At 34.0% G+C, this 26,819-nt stretch overlaps 1 protein-coding gene across 7 annotated transcripts in view; it reads right to left on the reverse strand.

Moving 5' to 3' along the window:
• NAA15 (N-alpha-acetyltransferase 15, NatA auxiliary subunit) overlaps positions 1-26,819 on the reverse strand; it is a 133,585-nt gene that overhangs the window by 30,874 nt on the left and 75,892 nt on the right. For all 7 annotated transcript variants that reach the window (XM_077139995.1, XM_077139992.1, XM_077139990.1 and 4 more), the window contains exons 3-14: positions 25,378-25,482; positions 23,055-23,212; positions 22,286-22,420; positions 20,944-21,097; positions 14,687-14,806; positions 13,388-13,483; positions 13,126-13,232; positions 11,169-11,241; positions 4,474-4,643; positions 3,447-3,599; positions 2,641-2,769; positions 1,352-1,565 (exon numbers count right to left, since the gene is read on the reverse strand). In XM_077139995.1, the coding sequence (XP_076996110.1) occupies positions 1,352-1,565; positions 2,641-2,769; positions 3,447-3,599; positions 4,474-4,643; positions 11,169-11,241; positions 13,126-13,232; positions 13,388-13,483; positions 14,687-14,806; positions 20,944-21,097; positions 22,286-22,420; positions 23,055-23,212; positions 25,378-25,471 (1,603 nt within the window). In that variant the 5' untranslated portion in view covers positions 25,472-25,482. The remainder of the gene's footprint in view (positions 1-1,351; positions 1,566-2,640; positions 2,770-3,446; positions 3,600-4,473; positions 4,644-11,168; positions 11,242-13,125; positions 13,233-13,387; positions 13,484-14,686; positions 14,807-20,943; positions 21,098-22,285; positions 22,421-23,054; positions 23,213-25,377; positions 25,483-26,819) is intronic.

A 26,819-nucleotide genomic window follows, 5' to 3' on the forward strand; every position in this document is an offset into this window, starting at 1 on the left:
ATCTCAATGCAGTGTTGGTAGCAATAAAATCTGATGAACCCTTTATGGAAAGCAACTTGTTACCACTTCAAATTCTGATACCTGTTCTTCCAGCAATTTTCACATCTAGCAATCCCATTTATGGGCGAAAAAATGAAAACAAAACTACAAAGAACTACTCTGAAATGTGTGTGTATAGTTTATGTAAATATAAAAGTCTGAAAATGGTAACTGAGTGTAAAGGGAATTGGAAAACTGAGCATTGGACCTTTCACAGTGACAATTTTTAGTAGGAAGGCAGTGTCAGGGGACATATAGGAACTGTTTAAAAAGCCAAAAAAAAGTGATGACTTTAAGTAGAGATATGAAAGAAGCTGATCTGGATAGGACTAAGGTAAATCAGAATACAGGGTAATGGATGTTTATTTGGTTCAAAATTTATATTTTAGGTAGTACATTTTCTATTTTAAGTTTTGTATGGTCAGTCAGTTGAACACCATAAGTACATGGAATCTTGAACGGGGCGTGAGATTTTGTTGGTTTGTCCAGGTTAGTGCGCTGTCCCAATAAGTCCCTGAGAGACTGGACAGTGAATAAAGTTTGCAAAATCCCCTTGGGAAACGGGGAGAAAGGAAGAAACAGTCAACTTTCCTATTTGGAGAATTTCTGATATTATCACAAGCAATGGTGACAATCAAATCAATAGGCCGAGCCCTCGATCTTGGGGTTTGCCCCCTGAAACTTAATTCTTGCAAAGGAATACTTAAAACTAGGCCTAAGAGTCATCCCCAGAAAGCCTCTTTTGATGCTCAAATGTGGCCTCTCTCTACAAGCCAACTCGGCAAATGAACTCACTACCCTCCCTCCTACATGAGACATGACTCCTGGAAGTGTAAATCTCCCAGGCAACTGGGACAGAAATCTCAGGATGAGTTGGGACCCAGCATCAAGGGATTAAGAAACTCTTCTTAACAAAAAGGAGGAAGAGAGAAATGAGACAAAATCACATCTCAATGGCTGAGAGATTCCAAACAGAATTGAGAGGTTATCTTAGAGTCTATTCTCATGCATTACATAGATATCCCCTTTTAGTTTATGGTGCATTGGAGTAGTGGAGGGAAGGACCTAAAACTGTTGAGCTGTGTTCCAGTAGCCTTGGTTTTTGAAGAAGATTGTATAAAGATAGAACTTTTACAATGTGGCATTTGTTGCTCAAGAGTAATGCACAAAATAAGCATCATCATTTTCTAATCATATAAATACCTTCACACAAGAAAGCTAATAAAAAGTTCAGGAAAAATTTTATTACACAAAAACATAAATACATGTACATGTACTAGCTCAAACAATAAGAAATCCTTGAATATTTTACCTGTATCAGCTTCATGTTCTTTATTCTCATCTGTAAGGGGGTTGTCATGAAGCTTCAAATAGATCTCAATAGCAATTCTTGCTGCCTTGAAGTAAAATGGATGTTGTCGAAGTACATCTTCTAGTTTTAATAAGTCCACATAAGATCTAAGTGTAATCTTCCTCATACAGTATGTATGAAAGTCAAACTGGTCGTCAGTGATTTCTATAAAATGCTAACAAAATTATCTCTTTTATTATTATACCGAACTATAATAATATAAAAACACTATAAAAATAAAAGCCTTGGAATTATTTTCTTGGCATAAAAACTAATATAATAAAAATTATTAAAATCACAATCATTTGATATAAATACTTTGCATACGAAATAAGCAAACATAGTTGGCCATCACCTAGCACAAGATACAGCAAGTACTGAATTATTTGTTGAGTGAAAAGGAAGCACAATTAAAAAAAAAAACAAAAAAATTTATCTGTTCCTTAATCATACTTAAACCTATTATGACAACTCAAACATAATTTATTAATAAATGTAATGGTGTGTATAGTATATCCACACATTAGACATTCAATTTTTATATTTCAAGCACTCCCACATTTTTATAACATGTAGTATTTGGTACATTTTCAGAGATACACATCTGAACCCAATGTAATGCTGGTGCATGAGAGAGAAATCAATTAACAGGAAAGTCAAGCAACCAGCAACTTCCACATTTTGACTAAGCTCTGTGTGGTGTTCTCTACCTGATAATATTATAAATGTGAAGTTATGTGAACTATGTTTATATGTGAGAAAAGAAAAAAAAAGAAAAGCTAACTTACTACCAGTGATAGAAATGAAACAAAAGTGAAGCGGACTAAGAAAACAATGGTTTAATCAGAAAATAAGAAATTACATGTGAAAAAGACATCAAAGTTTATACCTTATAAACATCAAGGCTATATGCTATCAACAAATTCTAGGCTTCTAAGATTACTTAATGAGCTTTGCACGTACTACTGAAGAAGCACAACCAATTGAAAAAAGGCTCAAAAATCGATAAAAACAGTCAAAATACAAAATTTCCAGAGTTTTTCAAGATAAATTCTTGCGGCAGAAAACAGACTATAATAGTTCCATCATAAAAATTGAAAAAAGAAATACTGAATTTTAAAATCATCTACTGTAAATTATTGAAGAGAAAAATCTGTAAGATTGCCCAAAACCTTCATATGATAACACAATAAAAGAAGAAATATGTGTGTGTGTGTGTGTGTGTGTGTGTGTGTGTATAAAATACTTACTCTCTCAATCTCATGACATTTCTTAAGTGCTTCACCAAATTTATTCATTGCTTTATAAGCTTGGGCACATTCTGTCTGGAACCACATGCACTGCATTTCATTCAAGTTCTCTACTGCTGATGTTCCTTCCTATATGAAAATCACATCTTTTTAAGACCATTTCTTATCAAATACACTGTTCTATTACAGGATTTAAGAAGGAAATATTAGTCAATTGATTTTTAAAGATTTTGAATTTGAATTATTTCAAAATCTATTTGTATTTTTTTAAACATTCTTGGAATAAGAGGATAGAGGTTAATTATGGAAGAAACTGAAATTATACTTCTAACTGCTAAGAAACATAAATACTTCTCCAAAAGATTTAATAAAAAGTCAACATAAAGGGGGGCTGAGATCAAGAAAACAGATACTAGTACATAGCAAATGCTCAATAAATATTAGTTCTTTTAACCCTAAAAAATTCATTTGAACATAGATCAAAATAAAGTTTAAAAATCTTAAGTTTAGTACAGCCAACTAAAAAGAAAATGTTTCATATTGAAGTTGATTTTTTTGATATAAGAATTTAACGAAAATCCTATTTTGTTATTAAAATTAGCAAAAAAAAAAAACAAAAAACTTTGACAAATGACCAAGGTACATAAATACAAATTGGCTCATATTCTGTTTAATTCAAAAGTAAGAGCACTGGGAGGGCCACAGTGGCTCAGCAGGCAGAGTTCTTGCCTACCATGCTGGAGACCCGGGTTCAATTTCCGGTGCCTGCCCATGTAAAAAAAAGTAAGAGCACTAGTTGTACAAACCCTTGTAAACTTTGAGCACATTTCTTCAGCCTCTTTAATCAGATTAGCTTTTAGCATGTATTTTGCACACTTGGAGTTGATAAATCTGTCTGCTGTGTCCAAGGCCTGGGCCTCATCCATCCACCGTGCAGCTTCTTTAATATTTCCAGCATGCTTATCGGGTACAAAAGCAAAACAAACTAGTTAAGTAGGCAAATTTTACTGTGTTGGTAGTTAGCTATCTACTGATAATTAACTAAAAGAAATGAAGAATGGTATTCTTCTGATTCTTAAGATGATAATCTATGTAGACGCTTACATTCTACCACAATATGATTAGCAGGTCCCTTGAAGTAAAAACTTTTTAACTATTTGGTTTTACTGCTATATCCCCATTGCCTAGAATAGTGCCTGGCATATAGTAAATATTCCAAAATAACTGCTGAACCAAAGAATAAATAATAATAATCTTTAAGTAAGCCAGAACATAGTTCAATATAAAAGTTATAAAAGAGAGCTAAATGGCCAGATTTCTACTCCAAAGTAATCATAAAAACATTACTGATTAGGACCACTAGTGGATCTTCCATAAATGCTCTTCATTCTATTTTACCTAACTAGTACATTCAGCAAAGCTTAAAAACTGATGGCCCCTGGATTTGAAAAGTGCTTTAAAAATATTTATTAATTAATTTTGTTGGCAACTATACCACAAGTACTCCAACAGCTTTGCTTACTAATTCGTATTTTCATTAAGAAAGAGAAGAGCCTATTTTATTTCTAAATAATGCTAGAACACCTGATTCAAGATTCTCAAGCAGGACCTAGGAGTTGAGGAGGGGAAAAAAGATCATAATATGTAGAATTCATATTAAAATTTTCATGGTGTTATTTCATTAATATGATTCATATTTATGCTTGCTAGTCCATGACTTTTGACCCATCAAATGTCATTTTTATTATAACATTTAGAATCTATAAAATATTTAGGAAAAAAATTATGATGTCTCATTATCTTGTAAGAAAAAGAAGAGAAAGGTAATCTTACCTTATAGATTTTAGCTTTCACAAGGAAGAGTTCTATCAATGTAGGTGTGCTTTCAATAGCAGTATTTATGTATTCCAGAGCAATAGATGGCTGACCAATTTTGTCATAATGTTGTGCCAAGTAGTACTGGACCCAAAGTAATGTGGTTGGTGGTTCCTCCTTTCCATCATCTTAAAAAAGGAGAGAAAGGAAGGGAAGACACCAAAATTAGGTGTTATATGCACTAAGAGAAGTCCCCTCTCACAATGGCCCTATCTTTGTTAATAAGGTAAAACCGTTTGAACCATGTATGTGGCTACAAAACTACCCTAAGTCTAGAAGATCTTTGGAAGGGATCATGTTTTTAGTTATGTGTATCTGAAACACCTCCTAGTACAACGCCTTGCATATAGTAAGAACTTCATATGGAAGAAAAATGAGATCAAAGACACAACTAATTACCTAAAAAGAAAGCTAAGAAGGGTGGAGGAAACAAACTGTAATGACACTATTGATCATTTATGAGGGGAGAAAGAATCCAGAAATTCTTAAACCATTAATATAAGGTTTAGGAAAAACAAAACAAAACAAAAGCCCCAACTAACTGAATTTGATTTCTAGTTAATATACTAAGTTATGTATAAATACACCTCTGATGTCGTTATCTTGAATTATAATAGTCTTAAAAGATTTTAATATTGTGCTAGAATATTCAAAGATGCATAATTTAGATTGAATAAAACCTATACCCAAAATAATAAGATGTAAAAATGCTTATTTTGTATATTAATTCATAGTTTAATTTTAATATATTCATAAGAAAATGTGTAAGTTAAATATACAACTCACACATTAAAAAATGTTCTTTTAATATAAATTTCTGAAAACTAAGAGCTGTTACTTGCTTCCAAAGAAGGCAATGGATTGCTTATATTTATCCTAGTAAAAGCAGCGTGACTCAATGAACAAACAATCGGAGTGGAACTCACCAACTCCGGATCAGATAGATCTGCAACAAAAGTGCTGCAGCTTCTTGGGCATGTCACTGAACCTCTTCCACATTTGTAAAATATGTAGAAAAATGCTGATAATCAAAGGAACATCATGATGATTAACCAATGAAACCATGGTAAAGCCTTTTAAAAAGTACTATTAAAACTAATCTTAGACCGAGACATTATGACTAGCCAAATAGTAATAAGCATCCAGGGATCCATACTGGGCTTTCCCACTAGAGAAACCAAGTTTCTTAGAAAAACTGACTTCAGGTCTATGGTGGGAAATGTACAAGATTAAATGGAATATCTCATCATACCAAACAACAGAAGCTAACAACTACTAACATGGTGTAGTGAAAGGGGGGACCATTTACAACTGCAATGACTTAAATCATCAAATATGTTTAAATCCATGAATTCATAATACTTTTTTTTAAAAGCAGCTTTACTGAGACATATTCACATACCATACAATCCTTCCAAAGAAAACATACACAATCAATGGCTCACTGTATTATCACAGAGTTGTGCATTTATCACTACAATCAATTTTAGAACATTTTCTTTACTCCAGAAGGAAACATCCCATACCCCCCTAATCTTCCCTTATTAATGACATTAGTACTGATGTGGTACATTTGTTACAGTTGATGAAAGAACATTAAGACATTACTGTTAACCATAGTTTATATTTTGCATTATAATTATGTTTTATATTTTTAATTAAAATATAATTATTTTATTTTGCATTATAGTTTATATATTGCATTAGGTGCATTTCCCCCCACTTATCACTCTATCATTAACTTCTTGTGAAAGTGAAGTACATTTTTTTCTTTTTAACATTTTTTTACTGTGAAAATAACATACATGCAAAAAGCAATAAATTTCCAAGTACATTTTAACAAGTTGTTACAAAAGATTTAAAAATTCTGTATGGGTTATAGTTCCACGATTTTTCATTTTTTCTTCTAGCTGCTTCAAGACAGTGGAGACCAAAAGAAATATCAATATACTGAATCAGCAGTCATGTTATGTGTTAAATCCTATCTTCTCTATTATACTCTTTCTTCTTTTTTGTGTGTGAAAAATAACATACATACAAAAAAGCAATAGTTTTCAAAGTACACTGCAACAATTAGTTGCAGAGCAGATTTCAAGAGTTTGGTATGGGATTCAATTCCACAATTTTAGGTTTTTATTTCTAGCTGCTCTGAGGTACCGGAGACTAAAAGAAATATCAATATACTGATTCGGCACTCATACTTATTTGTTAAATGTGACCTTCTCTGTATTTGGGCAATGGCTATTCTAACTTCTTCATGTTGGAAGGGGCTGTCGATAATATGGGACAGGGGATAGAACTAGCTGATGCTCTGGAAAGGCTGGCCCCTCTGCATTTTAGGATTTATCTGATCCAGGGACCCATCTGGAGGTTGTAGGTTTCTGGAAAGTTATCCTAGTGCATGGAACCTTTGTAGAATCTGATATATTGCCTTAGGTATTCTTTAGGACTGGCAAGAATGGTTTTGGTTGGGGTTGGGAAAGTTATGATAGTAGCAATGCCTAACTGAAGCTTGTGTTAAGAATGACCTCCAGAGTAGCCTCTTGACTCTGAAACCCTCTCAGCCACTGATAGCTTATTTGTTACACTTCTTTTTCCCCTTTTGGTCTGGACGGCACTGTTGATCCCACAGTGCCAGGACCAGACTCATCCCTGGGGAGATAGTGATGTGCATTATAAAATTCTTATACTTACCATCATTGTCCACCACAGGATTTTATCCTCTCAACTTTCCTTCTAGTGATATACATAATCTTAAACTTCCCCTTTCAACCACAGTCACACTCATAATACAGTGTTAATTCAACTCACCATAACATACTACCATCATACTTCTAACCATTTCTAACATTTACATTTCACCCAATTAGAATTTTGCACAAATTGAGCATCCATTCCCCATTCTCTACCCTCAAATATCTCCTGGTACTCTACATTATAGATTTTGACTTTATGAATTTACTTACTATTGGTTCATATTAATAAGAGCATACAGTATTTCACTCAAGGTTTGCAATGTCTCCTAGGTTCATCCATGTTGTTGCATGCATCAGGATTTTATTCCTTCTTACTGCTGAAAAATATTCCATCGTATATAAATATATAAATGTTGTTTATCCATTCATCAGGTGATGGCAACTGTGAATAATGCCACTATGAGCATCAGTGTGCAAATGTCTGTTCATGCCCCCTGCTTTAGTACTTTTGAGATTACACCTAGAACTGCGGGATCATAAGGCAGTTCTATGTCATATTCTAAAGAACTGCTAAAGTGTCTTCCACAGCAGCTGTACCATTTTACATTTCTACCAGCAGTGAATAAGTGTTTCTATTTCTCCACATTGTCGCCAACACTTGTAGTTTCCTGTTTGTTTAATAACGGCTATTTTAGTAGGTGTGAAATGATAAAACACTGTGGTTTTGATTTGTATTTCCCTGATAGTAGATAAAGTCGAGAATAATTTCATGTGCTTTTTAGCCATTTGTATTTCCTCTTTGGAGAAATGCCTATTCAAGTCTTTTGCCCATTTTAAACTGGGCTGTTTATCTTTTTGCTGTTGAGTTGTAAGATTTCTTTGTATGTTCTGGATATTAAAATCCTTATCAGAGGGCGGTACGATGGTGGCTCAGTGGCAAAATTCTCGCCTGCCATGCCGGAGACCCGGGTTCGATTCCCGGTGCCTGCTCATGCAAAAGAAAAAAAAAAAAAAAACCCTTATCAGATATATGGTTTTCTCCCATTGAACTGGCTGTCTTTTCACCTTTTTGACAAAGTCCTTTGAAACACAAAAGTATTCCACTTTGAAAAGGTCTCATCTATTTTTTCTTTCTTTGTTTCTGCAAAGTCTAAGAAACCACCACCTACCACAAGCTCCTGCAGATGCTTCCCTACATTTTCTTTTAAGAGCTTTAAAGTCCTGTCTGTTCTATTAGGTTTTTATCCATTTGGAGTTAATTTTTGTATAAGATGTGAGACAGGGGTCCTCTTTCATTCTTTTGGATATAGATATTTAGATGTTCCCAGTCCCATCTGTTGAAGAGACTGTTCTGTCCCAGCTGAGTGAACTTGGCAGCTTTGCAGAAAATCAGTTGACTATGTATGTGAAATCATTATTCTGCAATCATTATTTCTGAACTCTCAATTCAGTTTCATGGATCAATATGTGTATCTTTATGCTAGCACTATGTTGTTTTGACCATTGTAGTTTTGAAATATACTTCAAAGTCACACAGTGTAAGTCCTCCAGCTTCATTCTTCTTCAAGATGTTTATGACTATTTGGGGTGCCTTCCCCTTCCAAATAAATTTGATTATTGGTTTTTCCATTCCTTCAAAGTAGGCTGCTAGAATTCTGATTGGACTACATGAATTTGTAAACCAATTTGGGTAGAATTACAATATTTAGTCTTCCAATTCATGATCATGAAACGTCCTTCCAAATATTTAGGTCTTCTCTGTTTCTTTTAGCAATGTTTTGTAGTTTTCTGAATATAGGTTCTTTACATCACTGTCTAGGTTTATTACTAGATACTTAATTTCTTAGTTGCTACTGTAAATGGAGTTTGTTTTCTTGAATTTGTTTTTTTAATCCTCTAGTGGCTTTGTTGTAGATTTTTCAGGACTTTCTAAATACAGGATCAAGTCATCTGCAAACAGTAAACATTTTACTCCTTCCTTCCAAGTTTGGATGCCTTTTATTTCTTTTCTTGTCTAATTGCTCTATCCAGAATTTCAAGCAATGCTGAACAGCAGTGGTGTCAGTGGGCATCCTTATCTTGTTCCTGATCTTAGAAGGAATGCATTCAGTCTTTCAACAATGAATTTGATGTTAGCTGTGGGTTTTTCACATATGCCCTTTAAAGTGTCTGAAAAGTTTCAGAGGTTTTTGATGAGTTACTCAAACTCTTCATTTGTGATTGGTTTGTTGAGCTCTTCTATTTCTTCTACAGTGCAGGTTGTCTGTGTGTTTCTAGGAAATTGCCCATTTCACCTAAGTTGTCTAATTTGCTTGTATACAGATTTTCACAGTATCCACTTATGATATTTTCTACTCTGATGGGTTGGTTGTAACAGACCCCCTTTCATTTCTGATTTTATTTATTTGCATCTTCTCTCTTTATTGTCAGTATAACTAAGGGTTTGCCAATTTTATTGATCTTCTCAAAGGAGCAACTTTTGGTTTTATTGATTTTCTCTATTTTTTAATTCTCAATTTCATTTATTTCTGTCCTAATATTTGTTATTTCTTTCCTTCTGCTTGCTTTGGGATTAGTTTGCTATTCTTTTTCTAGTTCCTCCAGTGTACAGGTCAGGTCTTTGATTTTACCTCTTTTTTCCTTTTTAACGTAGGCATTCAGGGTTATAAATTTCCTTCTCAGTACTGCCTTCACCGTATTCCATGAGTTTTAATATGTTGTGGCTTCATTTTCAATTGTCTTGAGATATTAATTTCTCCTGCAATTTTTTCTTTCAACTACTAATTTTTCATGATATTGTTTAACCTCCATGTATTTGTGAACTTTCTATAATACTTTTTAAAAAGAATGCATAATAGAATATCATCAGATTTTAATTCCAGTTAACACAAAAACAAACACTATGCCTCCTGATGAAGAACATACCACCAACTATGAAATAATTTTACTACTCAGATTAGAAATAAAACAATCAAACAAAATGAATCCCTTCAATCCTCTACTCAGACCTACCAAGAGAAGTTTCTGCAGTGACAGAAATATTCTATATGTACCCTGCCCAACATGTGGCTATTCAACAGTAACTGAAATGTGGCTAATGCAACTGATGTTCTAAATTTTTCATTTTAATAACTTTAATAGTTGCATATGACTAAAGCCTATCATGGTGGACAGCACAGCTCTAAGTCCAACTACCAATTTAACAGAAAATTCAGACAAGAAAGGAATATATGCTAAACAACACCACAGGGAGTGGGTGGTACTTTTACAAAATCCAGACTGGAAAGTTAGGGAAAAAATATAACTTCTTCAATAAATAAATTGCAGAAAGAAAAAAGAGATGGAAGAGAAACTTATAAATTGAAAGAGCCTTAAGTGAGTTATGAACCAATTTCAAAGTACATATGTTATCTATACACTGACTCAAACAACAAGTTTCAAAACTAAAGTGAAGAAAGTATGACATTTATAGGACAACTGGAAATGTGAACGTGGACTGGATATCTGATATTAAGTATTAATTTTCAAGTGTGATACTAGTATTGTGGCTATGTTTTAAGTTACATCCTTATCTTTTAGATATGGTGAAATATTCCTGGATGAAACAATGCGATGACCAGAATTTATGTGAAAATAACATAAGAGTTGGAAGAAGGAGGGATAAAAATAGATAAAATAAGTTTGGCCACAAGTTAAAAATTATTGAAGTTTAGTAACAGGTTATCATTATAATACCACATCTAGTTTTGTAGATGTTTTAAATTTCATAGTTTCCTTTCACAAAAAGTTAATGTGATTTTCTTCTCTTGAATCTTCTTCACATAACGTGTAAATGATCTCCAAGGAAAAAAAATTAACGCACAATGCTTACTGCTTATATAATTAATATTGAACTAAGAATTGCTAAGGTATTAAATTTTTCAAGATGTTTTTGAAACATAAAATTTGAGCACTTACCATTGGGATTAAATAACCGGCAGCTTTTTAGAGATGTTTCATAACCTACTACTAATTCTTCTATGATTGCCACCTAGAGTACAAACACACAAGCAAACTTTAGTAGTAGTAGCAGTAATAGTAATAATAACAACAACAGCAACTACAATAATAATGCAGTCACTATTCTAGTGCAAAATTTGTTATTTACTATCAAAGACCCAAATAAAATTCCAGCAGACAGTTATACACATACATACACACCTCTTTACAAAGTTTTTAACCACTGGATAAAAAATTAAAAATAATCAAATGAATCATATATTTATGCAGCTGTGTATTAACACATATCTTTCTAAAATTTTATTAGTAAACTCCTTTTCCCTCCTAGGAAATACCAAGCTGAACCAGAAATCAGGAAAGGTTTGGACAAAGAGAGCCAATTATGCCAGTGTTTTAGATCCATTTCATTTATATCTTAATTCACCTAGATGACATCCAAAAGCTAACAATTTTGCTTGGCAAGAATCAAGAATTAAATGCTATGTAAAGAGAGAAAATCCTACAAGAAGATGATGATAAATGACTCTCAGTTTCATAATCTAGGAGAAAACATTAGTGAAACTGCCAAAACATGACAGTATGTGGGTTTCTGAGGTCCAGGAGAATAAATTTCTCAGGTCAAGGTTCTGGTTTCCCTGGACTCCTGACAATATGTCTTGCTCTTGGCTTCATGAAAGATTTGTAAATATTTTATTTATTAATTCCCTTCTTTGTTTAATGGATTTCTTTTGCTTTAATGGATTTCTGTTACTATAGAAGGTGTCGTAAATGACCTCAATTTAGCTGACTCAACAGATTAACACCAGCTATCACCATTACCTCAGTAAATTTTGAGGACTGAATGGTCGCAGCTAGGCTATTCTGGAACACCCACAGTCTTCTACTCCCACAAGTTGAACTACATGCTTCCTAAGAGTCGTTTTTGTTTTCCCAAACCTGTTTAAATCAGTTGCAGTCATTATCATATTGCATAATTTAATTCAATATTACATAAACTTAATTATGAGATCAATATTATGAAATCAAAAGAAATAACTGTCTCTGTAAGCTGAATACCGTGGAAAGACTGAAAGATAAACTAGATAATGTTTATCTTTCAGTCTTTAATGTAAATCAGACAACCTAAATAATAAAGGGGAATATCACAAAAATAAGAGGGTTTTATACTCAGGACTGCTTCACAATCATCTAAATTCTCACTCTAGCAAAACTAGAAATAACACATTTTACAGATATGATATTGGCAAAGAAAAAACATGAAACACCACCAATAAAGCCCACACCTTGGACCTTTCATCAGAAGATTGGCAAATATGTACAATATGTGCTTTAGATTTAAATGTTTAGCATATTTAATTTGTTCCACCTTTATAATTATTTAGTGAAACTAATTCTTTCTTAATCTAACATGCTTTGATGCCACTGTACTTGCAAGCAAAATATAATTTAAGATTAAAACACTCTCTAAACAAGCATTTTCAATATTATAACACATAGCTGAAAGAGTAATTTGACTTACTAGGACAGCAAACAAACTTTTCTAACAGAATTTTTTCTACCAAATAAAAAAGTAGAAAGATGACCAAATTAAAACTTTGCTTAAATAAAAAGTTACTTTGACTTTCGCCATGAGTAGGGATTAGAGAAAATATCGGAGAAATCACCCTCTTACTGACTTTTCATCCCTACACTGACTCAAACTATATAGCAGAAACAAAAGACAAAGAAAACAAACTAATACATTACTGAGCTAAAGAGAAAAGAGGATGAAATGGAAGAGAAGCACAGAAACACTATAAACGGCAAACTGTTACCAGATTCATAAAACATGTTTTATCAGATAATCAAGAATCAATCATTCTGAACACCAAGCAAAGAAATGATAACCAAAAGAAAATGGAATATTTTGCTTTACCTTTTCTTTATCTCTGTACAATGATCTCAAAGTATTGAAGACTGGTGGACAACCCTTGCTGAAATTCATCCTTAGGAATTTATCCAAACATTCCTTAAACTTCTCACCTTGGAAGGAAAAAATTCTGTCAGCTTACATTTACCCAAACAATCCTAACATTGTTAGAATGTGTTAATCTTAATAGATGCATAACTCATGTACCAAGGAAAGAAATTTTAAATCATAACAGCATTTTGATTCTTTTGCAATTATTCTCACTTACCAAATAAGAAGTTTAATGGTAGTCTTCTTGGCACCAGTCCTCTGGGATATTTAGTCCAGGCCTCCTCATAAATTTTTAGCCGTTCTAACATATTAGCTGTAAAGAAAGATTCTTTTTAGATATAATTATAAATTGCAAATTTTCCTAGTAAACTACAAACTTCTCAAAGTATAAATTAAAAAAAACTATTCTACTAAATAGAAAATTTAAAAGACAAGAAGAAAATTATTTTGTAATCTTATCACCCAAATATATCAACAAAACGTTTTGGAGTATTTCCTTCCAATATTTTCATACTTCAAATACCTGTACATATAAATACATAATTTCTTTAGCCTATTCTGTTATAGGCAGCTTTCAAAATACAAGAACTCCTTTCTTTCCTTAAGTTCTGAGAAACTCTGTTATTATTTTTCCATCTTTTCTCTCTTCACATTTTCATCCATTTTTCCTCACCTGCAGCCTCTCTTAAGAAGGTTTTTTATTTCTCAGATTCTAAATCGGTACTTCATCATATCTGTCTATTCATGTTTCATGGCTATAATTCCCTCTCTTTATCTTAGATTCCTCCATCACCTCTACTTTCCCTTTTGCTGGAACTGATGATTACCATTCACTGTTCAGATGTAACTCTGTTACAATTTTCAACATGAGGTTTTTCTAGTATACATCAATAGTATCAGGAATGGCTTAGTATCAGCCCCAAGGGAAACACAACTTCAAATGAGATCATCTTGTCCAAGGATTTCACTGATTTCTGGAAGACCTATTTCCGGGTCTGTCTCTGCAAGTGAGCCTCATTCACAGGGGAAATGAGGAAGGGCAGAGAAACAGTCTGGACCCAAGTTCATATGAGTGATACAAGTTTAATACCTCTTCTCACATAGAGTACAGTGCCTCCCATTTTGGCTATATTCCTAGGCCCCTGGCAGACCACTCTGCTACAGCCATGGCTTACCACTTAAGTTATACTTGTTTTTTTTTCCTTTAGGGAGATATCTTCATTTATGTTAGTGGAAATTTCTCTTTCATGTCTGTGATGCTATTATGCATTTGTCAATTAAAAAAAAAAAAACTTAAAAAGGTTATTTCCTCAACCATTTCTATGCATTTTAGTTCAAGAGAGGCGTTCAAAACATGTTCAGTCTGCCATACTAAATCAAAGTTTCCAAACGCACATCTGTATTCAGATCTTAAAATCCTTAAGCACTACTTTTCTAGTTGTATTTTTCAATGTTTATAAAATACATATTAACAAAAGAAGCAATTAACATATAGAAAAGTTTTAAACAACACTACCTGGCTTGAGTGCCTTTTCTAAGCCTTTGTAATAGGCCCAGTTTTCAGGATTTCTCTCTTGTAATCCTCTATAAACATCAGCAGCATCTTCCAAACGACATAATTGCAAAAGGAGTTCCCCTGATTGAAAAAAAAGTAAATTAACTAAATAACAAAAAAACTTTTAATTATAATTTAACTTTTCCCTTAAAATCTCATTATAAGTCCTGTCCTAATCAATGGTGGAATAAGAGAAGTCCCCTCTCACACTGTAATCCTTATCCCCCGCAGCTTTGAACACCAGCAAGAACTGGCAGAAACATCTTTCTCAAAGCCTAAGAAAAGTGTCAAAGAATTGCAGTAACAGGGCAACTTAAAAACAGCAGGACCTCATGGCACCATGGCTAGCCCCTTTCCTCAACCCAGAGCTGGTCCCTTCTCCCAGCACAAGTCCCTAAGGGTAAACTTCACGTACAAAGCAGAAGCATGCATGCCTAGGTCAGTAAGTCTGGTAGCAGTCTGAAAGGCTGATCCAGGACATCTGTCATAGGCTTGCTTTCCCTGTGTGAATTTGTCTTCCAAATACAGCATAAAGAGCTCTCCTACAGAATACTGTGGGATAACTATCAAGGTGGTTGCCTGGGGAAACAACTTGTTGCCTGTGGGATTTTCAGTGCTGTACCTGGGACCATGAGGAAACTATTTCCTAGGGAAGAGGGGACTAACTTATCCATGTAATGGGACAATTCCTTGAGCCATATGCCTATGTCCAAGATAAAATGCACGTGCGGACAGGATCAAGGGAGGCCCTATGCTTTGACCTCAAGCTAATTCCTACACTCTCTGTCTGGATAAACTCTGAAGGAGTACACTACAAGGACAATTTGCAAAGATGGGGGAAAGGTGGTTTATTTTTACTCCCCATCCCCCGCCACGTTTTTAGTTAGCTCCTGGTATTCAGGGAAAGCTCTGTCATAAAACTAGATGGATACAAGTTTGAGGAACAGAATTCCAAGTCAAAATTCCAGCAATAAACAACACATTAAAATATCAAAATGCCCAGATTTAGACAACAGATTACAAAACATACAAAGAAACAGGAAGCAATAGCTGAGGCAAAAGAGAAGATCAAAGGATTAGAAACCATCAATGAGGAGAAACAAAACTAGGACATACCAGACAAAACATCAAAAAATGGTCCCAAATATGCTCAAGGAATAAAGAACTAAAGGAAATAAGGAAAAGGACAGATGGACACAAAGAGAGTATCAATAGAGAAATGGAAATTACAAAAAAGAGCAAAACCCAGCTGAAGACCACAGTAACAGAAATTTCAAATTCGCTAGAGGAATTCAACAGCAGATTGGAGCTGACCAAAGAATCAGTGACCCTGAAGATAAGACAACTGAAATTAGCCAGTCTGAGGAACAGAAAGAAGAAAGAGTGATGCAAAGTTGAACAGAGCCTGAGAGATTTTAGGGACACTTAAGGCATACCAATATACACATGCTGGGAGTTCAAGAATAAGAGAGAAAGGGACAGAGAATTTACAAAAGAATGGCCAAAAACATTCCAAATATAATGAAAAACAGGATAAACCCTAATAGACATATACCTTATCACAATATAATCAAACTGTCACATGCCAATCCTAGAGAGAGAATTCTGAAAACCACAAGAAAGAAGCATCGTGTCACATACAAGAAAACCTCAATAAAATTCAGTGCCAATTTCTCATGGAGGCAAGAAGGCAGTGGGATTACATATTTAAAGTGCTGAAACCAAAAAAGCACCAACCAAGAATTTCACATTGGGCAAAACTATTTTTCAAAAATAAGGGAGGGAAGGATTAAGACATTCCCAGATAAACAAAAGTTCAGGGAGTGAGGCCCTAAAAGAGATGCTAAAGAGGGTTCTTCAGGTTGAAAGGAAAGGACAATATAGATTGAAGCCACATGAAGAAATAAACATCTCTAGTTAAGGTAATGACATAGGTAAATAGAAAAGTCAGTACTACTGCATTTTTATTTCTAACTGCCCTCTTTTTAGTTCCTACACAATCTGAAAGGCAAATGCAAAATGTAATGACACCTTGGGGGTTTTGTTTTCATAATATATAAACATGCAATTTGTGACAAGAACTACATAAAGGTTGGGGGACAGAGGGTTATAGGAACATAGTTTGTACATACTGCTGAAGTTAGGCTAGTATCAAAGCAAACAAGGTTGTTAAAGATTTAGGAGGATAAATTTAAGTCCCATGGTGACTATGAAGAAACTGTCAGAGAACATGTAAGCTCATAGAGACAGAAAGTAGAGTATTGGCTGACAGAGGCAGGGGCTGGAGAATGGGGAGTTAATGTACAATGAATATAAGGCTTCTGTTGAGGAAAATGAGAAAGTTTTAACAATGGAGGGTGCTATGGGTACTGCAATATTGTGAATATAGTTAATCCCAACAAATGGTATGCTTGAGAGTGGTTGAGATGGGAAAGTTTATGTTGTATGTATGTTACTACAATTAAAAAAAAAAAGAAGAGCAACTGAAGAGACAATGACAATTAATATGCAATTCAGCATCCTGGACAGAATCTATAAGAGAGAAAAAAAGGCTCAAAAGAAAATTATTGGGGCATATGAAAAAATTGTCAGTTTTATATCAACATTAAATTTCTTGAACTTGGTAAGTGTGCTTTAGGTGGTTACATAAGTGAGTATCTTTGTTCTTAGGAATGTACATGGTAGTGTTAAATGTTCACAGAACATGATACATGGACCCTGCACTTCAATGTTCAATAAATGCATATAGTTTATTAGATAAAAGGACAGATAAGATAGAATGATTTGGCAAACATGGGGAAACGTTAAAATTTGTGGATCTGGCTTTCTAGGTGGAAGGGAGTGGATTAGGAGTATGTTGGAGTTCTGTGTATAGGGTTCGTATTATTTTTGTAACTGCCCTGGGTCAGTATGAAACTATTTCAAAATAAAATTTTTTTAAAAGAATCTTATAAATAAAGGTTGGGAAGCAGATGGATCTGATATCCTCCTGAATTCCCACCTCCCTTCAAGAAGACTATTTATCAAATATTTTTATTGGTCCATTTCTTTTGAAGTTCAAATTATTTAGAAATGCTATCTTCTTCACGTCCTCAATTTTCAAATAACTGTCTAACATCAGGCTACTTTTACCACATTCATTGAACACACTGTCTTCAGCATCATTCACTCTTCAATTACTGCTGCTATTACAAATATATAGTCATCTAATACCCTAACTTTATGATTCTGTAAACAACTATGATAAAATTCTGCTGTAGCAGCTGATTTCCTCTCTCTTCCAAACATCAAAAAGAGACCCTGCTTTAAGCTTAAATGACTTGCCCTCTTTCTTCTCTCACTAATTACACTCTTCAGATTCAGAGAAAACGTAATTCCCTTTTCTTTGGGCCCATCAGCAACTGACTCCCTGCTTGCTTTCCCTGGACTCCATGATCAGTCACATCCTTGAGAGACATTAGCAACCCCAAGTATCCAAATCAATCTCAAATCCCTGGGCTCTCTTATCTGTTCTACCAATTTTAAAGCCTGAATCATCCAAACGGTCTGTTTGTTCCATACTTTCTTATGAAAGGAAGTTAACAGAAACAAATGAATAAACAGAAGGTATCGGTTTCATCACCAGAAATATATGAGCTCCAAACTTACATAAACATCAAGCACTGCTCAAGAATCCTTTTCCTTACCCTTACTGGGAATCTCATTCACCAAAGGTACTATTTTTTCACTCTCATCAACACATCGAGTACTGATGATGTATCAGTTACTGCTCTTAATGTTTTACATGCTTTAACTAATTCAATTCTCAGCTCTTTGAGATAGGTTACTCTTATTTCCACATTTTAAAGCACAGAGAATTTAAGCCCACGATTTAAACCAAAGCAGTGTGGCTAAAAGAATCCATTTTCTTAAATTCTACAGTAGTTCTTAACTGGGGGCAATCATTTTGCCACTTAGGGGACATTTGGCAATATCTGAAGACATTTTTGGTCATCACAGTGGTGGGGAAAGGGGTAGGGGAAGCATGTGCTATAGCAACTAATAATAGTTGCTAGGGGTGCTGTCAAATATTCTACAATGCATAGTTGAGACACCCCAATAACAAAAACTTATCCAGCCCCAAAAGTTCATCAGTGCCAAGGTTGAGAAAGCTTGCTTTATACTAAAGCCTATTTAACTCAGAACAACAACAAAAAACCCTATAGCTTTTATCTTCTATACTGGACTCATTCTCATCCTTATCTCCTTCCCTTAATTTTCTCCCACCTTTCTATGTGTAACAAACTGATGGTATAAGAAATAACAATGAAGCTTTTTGTCTATGTCCACTCACCCACCCCAGGAATTTCCTGAATCATTTTGACAACCCTATGCTCCCACCACCATCACCAGCAACACTGCCTTTATTGATGGAGTTCCCAAAGATTGATTCTACTCTCAGTTCCCTTCTATTCTCTTGACACACTGTATGTACTCAATGTATATTTTACGGAATAAGCTAATGGCTCTGCTTCCTATTTCACTGAGAAACAGAAACAATTAGAAGAGAACTTCCATAAATACCCACTGCATCTACATCCCCACTTACCCATATACTCTGCCATCTCTCACGTGAGCAGATGAACTATTCACGTTCTTATCTAACACCAATTCTCAAACATATCCACAAGATTTCATCCTCTTTATGGTATCAAATATTCTGATTCTATTGGATCATTCCTTAAATGTCATGGACATATGCTGTAAAAAAGTCTTCTCCTGATCCTGCATTCCACTTCATCTGATAATCCATTTCTCTGTTTCCCATTACAATAAAACTTCTTGTAAGCATCATTTATACTTGTGATCTTTAATCCCTCTACTCCTATTCTCATTTAAACCTACCTGATTTGGACTTTCACCCTTCAAATGTTCAGAAAGTGCTTTTGTTAAGGTCACCAATGACTTCCAAATTGCTGAAATCCATTTGCCAATTGTGAGTCCTCATCCAACTTGACCTGTCATTCTTCCTCACTAATAAAATTATCAAAAGGACTAAATAAAGCACTATACATGAGTTCTTTGAAAACTGTCATCTACTTCCCTAAAGAAATTGAGGACCAAGCCTTGCCCCTTGTCGTAGAGCTACTTAGAAGCATCAAAGGAACCCAAACTAGTCTTCCCAGTCTTGTGATCTTTCCATTAAGTCAGAAACCTCCCTCTTTATGGGAATGATCTGATTATAACTAACAGACTACTAAGAAATAATCAACTCAAATGAGAGAGGGCAGTCTAGTTCACAACTGAGCTCCAGGCACCTTGGACTTTCAGTTTCTTGCTAGTAGCATTATCCTCTGCTGAAAGTTCATCTGGCAAATAATGGCTGACTTTCACTGTGCATAGATACCACATATTCCTAGCATTCCACTTCAAGGGGAATCAAAGGAATGTGAAACAAACTTTAGTCCCTGGACCAGGAAGGGCAAAGCAACTTTTAAGATGATAATTCTTGGAAACTGTTTTTCCTATTATTTGTTATTCTTCTTTCAATTTCCATAATCAACTTTATTGATATTTTAGAACTATTTCTAGGACTCCTGTCAGCCCTTTAATACATGGCGACAGCACTGGTTCCATTTACTTAAGGATCTTTCCCTCCTATAACAATCCAGACACTGAAACCCTAAACTCCAGTTTCCTTTCTTTTCAGAATTCATGTTCTAGAATGCCTACAAAGACATTCAGATAAAAGATAAAGGATACCTAGAAGTGTCCTTTACTTTTTAGTAAAGATGAATTTATTAATACACGTTACTGGCAATAAAGAAATCTGGCTGACACTTTAGTTTTGATAATATGGTATCTCTAAGAAATGTAATCCCACTCATAAAACTAAGGAAGTACTTAGAAATGTAATCCTGTTTCATGAAACTAAGGAAGTGCCTTATGTGTCTTGATCAAATCCAATAATATTTTGAGATCAAAGATACTTCATTTAAAGAAAGGACATTTGAGTTACTCCATTCAACAATTTTTATTTATTTTCTCCTGTATCAACCATATCCGTTTTTTCAATGTATTTTCTTACATTACAAATTATTCAAAGTATATAAGAAATAAATTCTCTATCACCAAAAAACTGAATTACATACAAATGCCAGGAGCAACCAGATTATTTTTCAGCCTTGCTCTTTGCTATGATTAAATATCAGAATAAATTGATATTCTTAATAAATTACCTTTGGTTTCTTCTACAGCAAGTTTATCACAAATTTGCTTTTCATAAGTACAAAGATGTTCCAGGGCTTCTCTATAGAGGCCTGCTTCCCGAAGAACTTGATTCTGATATAACAGAAGTTCACTATATTCATAGTCTACTTTATCAGGGGATGTCTGTATGTGAATATAAGAAATACTACCAGTAAGAATTGTATTTTCATATTCAAAAATTGTTTATACTCTACAAACTATACAAGAAGTCAAAGGATAACATCTCATCAATAACAATGATTTTTTAAAAACTTCTGCCTATTGAACTAAAGAAATAATGAGGATATTAGCTTATAACTTGTTGAATAAAATTAAGAACCTATAAGTCTTAATATACACTAAATAAATGAGGGAGAAAGGAGAGTTCTTACTTAACAGAAGAATGCCAAATAAATCTATATGGATGATAGATTTATTTTACAACCAATACAGTAATAGCCAATTCAAACACAAATCATAATCAATGAATGCCAAAACCGATGGTGAAAGTTTCATGAGGGGCAAGCTATTCATAAAATCTCAAAGTTATCTCCTTACAAATAAACTGCTTATTAAATACAAAGGGGAAAAAAACAGTGAGTTAATAGTGTAGAAACTTGGTGTATACCACCTTAACCAACTGATCAGATAAAACTAGATAGACAACAAGTGCCTCTTGATATGATAGTACTGAAGAGGGCCCAACTTACACTTCTGTGATTTTCTGCCCCAAACATCTAACTGTATCTAATACTGAGGAATCAGACAAATCCAAATTGAGGAACATTCTACAAAAGCACAAACTTGTACTCTTAAAAAATAATGAAGTCTTGAAATACCAAGAAAGTCTTAGAAACTGTTTCATATTAAATGATAAGTAAATACAAGCTATGATTCTATGCTAAAACAGGAAAAAATTCCCAGAAAGGACATAATTAGTAAATTATTTAATAAATTCAATATGGACTGTGCATTAGAGAATAATAGTCATTCAATGTTGAATTTTCCGATTTTTTATAAGCATACTATCTATAGATAATTGATAACTATAGTTATTCCTAAGTCATATACACTTAAGCATTTATGGGTAAAATGCTTTCTGCAATTACTCCAAAATATTTCAGAAAGAAACTTTAGATAGAGCAATTGTAAAGAAATGCATCAAACGTAACAGTTAATGTGGATGAACTCCTATGTGGAGCTCTTCATATTATTCTTGCAACTCTTAAGTTTGGAATTATTTCAAAATAAAAAGTTAGCAAGTCTATGTACACCTCTCTCCATTAGGTACAGTAAGAATAAGGTTTATTAAAAAAGGTTTCTGGTTATTACCTGCTGTGTTTTCCTAAATTCTTCTAAAATCTTTGCTGCCATTTCATAATCTTCTAATAAATGGTAAGCAATAGCATAACCAATCCATGATGCTCTCTGGGCAGGTCGAAGCTGAAGTAACTGATATCTCGTTTCCTTTAAGGGAAAAAAAAAACAACTAACTGTTCCCTAGATTTACACTTAAAAGTAATTGCTCCTTAAATAGATCGCATTACTTTACCCCATAACACTGAACACTGCATTAAAATGTTGTGAATAACAGGAAATAGTTTCAACACGTCCATATTGTATATAGCCTTATAGAGCCAAAGAAATATTTGTTACGAAGTATAAAGAAGCATTCAAGCTTATCTTACATAACGTTTATAAAAACTTAAGACAAGATTTTTAGAGAGAGGATGGAAGACAGTAGTACCAAGGGAAAATTTATTCAAAAAAAAAAGGGCACCTGACTGATGAATGAAGATAGGCAACAGGTACTACATGGGAAAAAAAGAATGATAGATTGTGTAAAAAATACAAGATAAACAGATATAAGATTGATGTAAGGTTAAAAATTAAGCTACAAAGACTCAGAAACATAGTAGTTTCAATGAGCATAGAAAAGAATAAATAAAATTGCCTTCCAGAGTAAAGGCTACATTTATATGCAATTACCTTAAATAGCATGACTATTTAAGGAATATAAATGCTAATTTTCACGGAATTCATTAAATAAACCCCACAGTACAATACTTTCCCCTTAGAATCAAAAAATTATTTCACTTACCCTGTAGCCCTCAAGATCTCGCATTTGAATCTGTAGTAAAGAAAGGTCCCTTAAGATTTGAAGATTGTCTTTATCCCATTTTAGCGCATTTCTATAACACTTAATGGCTTCATCATACTTCTTGTCTGACCTTTGGAGAAGGCCATAAACATGCCAACCTAAAGAATTTAGTTAAGGATACAACCTACAAGTTAAGAAATTTTCCAAATGATCTATACTAGGAGTGTATCTATAAAATTACAAGCGTAAAGAAAAAAGGAGGGAATGATAAAGTTTAATACACTGGAAAAGAGGAGAGCTTTTGGGACCAGAATTAGGTCTAGCCTGCCATATTAGCTCTGTGAGCCTGGATGAGTTTCCTCATTTACAAAATGGAAATAGAAACAGTACCTATATAGCAAAGCATAGAAGTGAGGACTAAATGGGATAAAGAATATAAAGTACTCATTGGCTGGCACAAAATATACAATCAGTGAATGTTAGGAATTATCTCTACTGTTAAAATGAAAAAAAAAAAAAGGGAATTCTCCATAACATGTAATTATATAAAATCAAAGTGAACTTTCTTCTTTAGCTAACAAGACTCTTAGAAAAGTCCTTAATGTGGTACAAAATTCCTAAAAATCAATCACATGTAAAACAAAATCATCATTCATTTTAACAAAGAACCATTAAGAATTATTAATAATTAGGGTTTAGGTGACCAAAACTGACACAATCTCCGATAGCCAAAGGACATAAAGTCCAGTAAAGGACAGTTATAAATAAAATCACAGAAAGTTGAAAGAGAAAAAAAAGCTATAAAAGGACAAAGCACGAGAATTATTCCACTCCCCTAACACAGGCCCATTTTAACACAGAGTTGGATTACTCTAACAGTCACTCACTCCTTCTTCAGTTTCTCTCCCATTTGTTCTCTCCTGCCAGAGTAAATCTTTAAAAATACAAATAATCACACAAATAATGCCCAATCAATCCACTTCCCTTTCTAGAATCTTACATTTCGCTCTTAGACCAAGTTCAAATTTTTTAATCTAACTCAGTGATCTTCAACAGTCAATAAAACACAAAACATCTAGGTTGGCATGTATAACTGAAAATATATTAAATTTTTATTTGGAAAACAATCTTTGCATAATATAAATGACAAAGTAAAGCTTGGCAAACCTTTTCAGCTGGCTGAAATACGAATTTTAAAGCCCTACAAAACATTACTCTTCTGTAATCTGCCCCCCCTTCATTACCTATCTTCCCACTCCTTCCTATTTCTATCATCAGTTCTCTGTTATTTTAGAACTTAATCACCTTCTTGAGCATTGCAACAATCTTGTAATGGTCTCTAATCTTCATCCCCTAAAATACTATCCTCCAAGAGTTTAACACTATCAAAGATTTAAAGCAACTTATGCCCACCAAGACAAAACTAATAAAATAAACCAGGGTAAATACATACAGTAGAATACTATACAATCATCTAAAATGATGAAAAGATAACTACAACAGTCTTTTATAATTAAGCCAATGTTTGCCTTTCCAACCTCTTCTTACTCTTAATTCACACACTTCCGCTTTACTGGGTTAGTGACAATTCTTTGAACAAGGTGTTAATATTAAAAAATGTTCTATATGTTTCCAATAAATAAATCCTCCACTAGTTTCTTGAGAGCAAGGTCCATATCTTTTATTTATCTGTACTATGTCAGGGGCCAGAAAAACACTTGAAAACTCGTTAAATGTTTCAACTCTTTTAATTGTATGAGCTCACAAACTACGCACTGAAATATGTTATAAAACAATTTAATTAGCAGCAAACCAGAGTTTTATACCTCCTCTCAGAAAGTTCTACTTATTCCCATCTTTATCCTCCTATTAATAAGACAAAATTTATCTTTATAGCACTTAGCATTATCAAGGACTATGTTAAGCACCTTAGGTAAGGAGGGATTTTAACCTAGGTGACGCACACTCCAAAGTCTATGCTTTTAACTAGCATATTATCTGACTAAAATTCATCTTTTTGTACATTCTTCTCCAAATTTATGATTACGACAAAATCTGCATGACGCCTTTAAGAATGGAAAGAGCTTTCATAGATATTTCTTTAAGACAAGTCCCATTTATCTGTGAGATAGATATAATGCTAGAGATGATATGTATATAACACCACCACCACAACGAAGGCAGTTGCTGTTACTCAATTTACAAAAGAATAATTTTCTCTGGAGTTACAAGGTAAGAAGGAAATAAAAGTTCTGGCTTCCAAACTTCAGCCTTAGCTCAAGAGATCCCCAGATAATCCTTAAATAGATCTCAAAAAGGATACATACATGACTCTTCAAGTCATTTCTCAAACCTCTACGAACCAATTCATAAGCTTCTTCCTTTTTTCCCAAACAGTTCAATGTTAATCCTTTCATAGCCAAGGTTTCTAAATTTTTTTTTTTAAAAAAAAAAGGAGAATGAAATTAAACATTAAAAATAGTAACAAACCAAAAAGGTAACCATAATCTCAAAAACAAAGTCAGGCAAATATACATTATCCTAAGAATTAAGAACTTCAAGGAGATTACTAGGAAAATTTTTCCAGGTTTGTGCAAGAATTAAAAAAAATTTTTTTAATTAAAAATTAGAAAATCAAGTAAACATATTTCTAGACTCCCTTCTTGGAAGGAAGCCCTCCCTAGATTTAATTAGACAAAAAGATACAAAAATGCAAGCACATCAGCCTCTTAGAGGGCAGGGTGGTGGTTCCCTAGGAGGTTAGGGGGTGGGATTGCCATATGATCTTGCAATCCCGTTACTCAGTCAATACCTGGAGAAACTGAGTGTGGGGACACGAATGGACATTTTGCACACTGTATACTGGTGTTTGTGGCGGCAGTGTTTGTGATTCAAAATGACTGAGGAATGGAAATGAGAACTGTGGTATACATATACAATGGACTACTGAGCAGCCACAAGAAGGAATGAAGCTGTGAGGCATGCAACTGGATGAATGAAACCTAAAGATTAAATGTTGAATGAAATGTCAGAAACAGAAAGACAAATAAATTATTACCATGCCTCACTCATATGGACTACCTATAATATAAAAGCTCGGTAAACTGAAGTCTAGAGTATGGACTATCAGGTTGGGGCCTACTGTAAAACTGCAAGCTCTTAGAGCAGTAACATATATTCAGCAGTTGTAACTGTTATTTCTAAATTCCGAGATACTGAGCTGTCTGTATATAACCTGGATATTCCCAGAAAATTCAGCTATTTATGTGACAAGTGAGACAAGACTTAGAGCTCTGAAGCTATGAAAGTCAGCACTACTTCATACAGGACATGTTTAAAAAATTGCAAAAGGTATCAGACTTTGACTAGAGATATGAATGAAGCTGATCTGGATAGGACTAGGGTAGATGAGAGTACAGAGTAAAGGACAATATTGTCTGTATCTTAAACTTCTGTGTGAGACCAAAGGGAGAGATGTTTAGTTGGTGCAAAACGTATATTCTGGGTAGCACATTACCTAATTTAATAGTATAGCCAGTTTAGTGGAATACCACAGAATCCTGAATAAGGCATGAGATCTTGTTGGTCTGTCCAGGTTAGCGTGATGCCCTGATATATCACAGAGTAATTTAGACAGTGAATAAAAAGTATCTGCAAAGTCCCCTTTGGGGACTGGGGAAAAAGGAGGAAATATTCAACTTCTCCATTTGGAGAATTTCTAAAGTTCTTGCAAGCTGTGGGGACAACCAAATAAACAGATTGAGC

This window comes from Tamandua tetradactyla, chromosome 22, assembly GCF_023851605.1.
Source record: "Tamandua tetradactyla isolate mTamTet1 chromosome 22, mTamTet1.pri, whole genome shotgun sequence".
In the NCBI taxonomy this organism is placed as follows: Eukaryota; Metazoa; Chordata; class Mammalia; order Pilosa; family Myrmecophagidae; genus Tamandua; species Tamandua tetradactyla.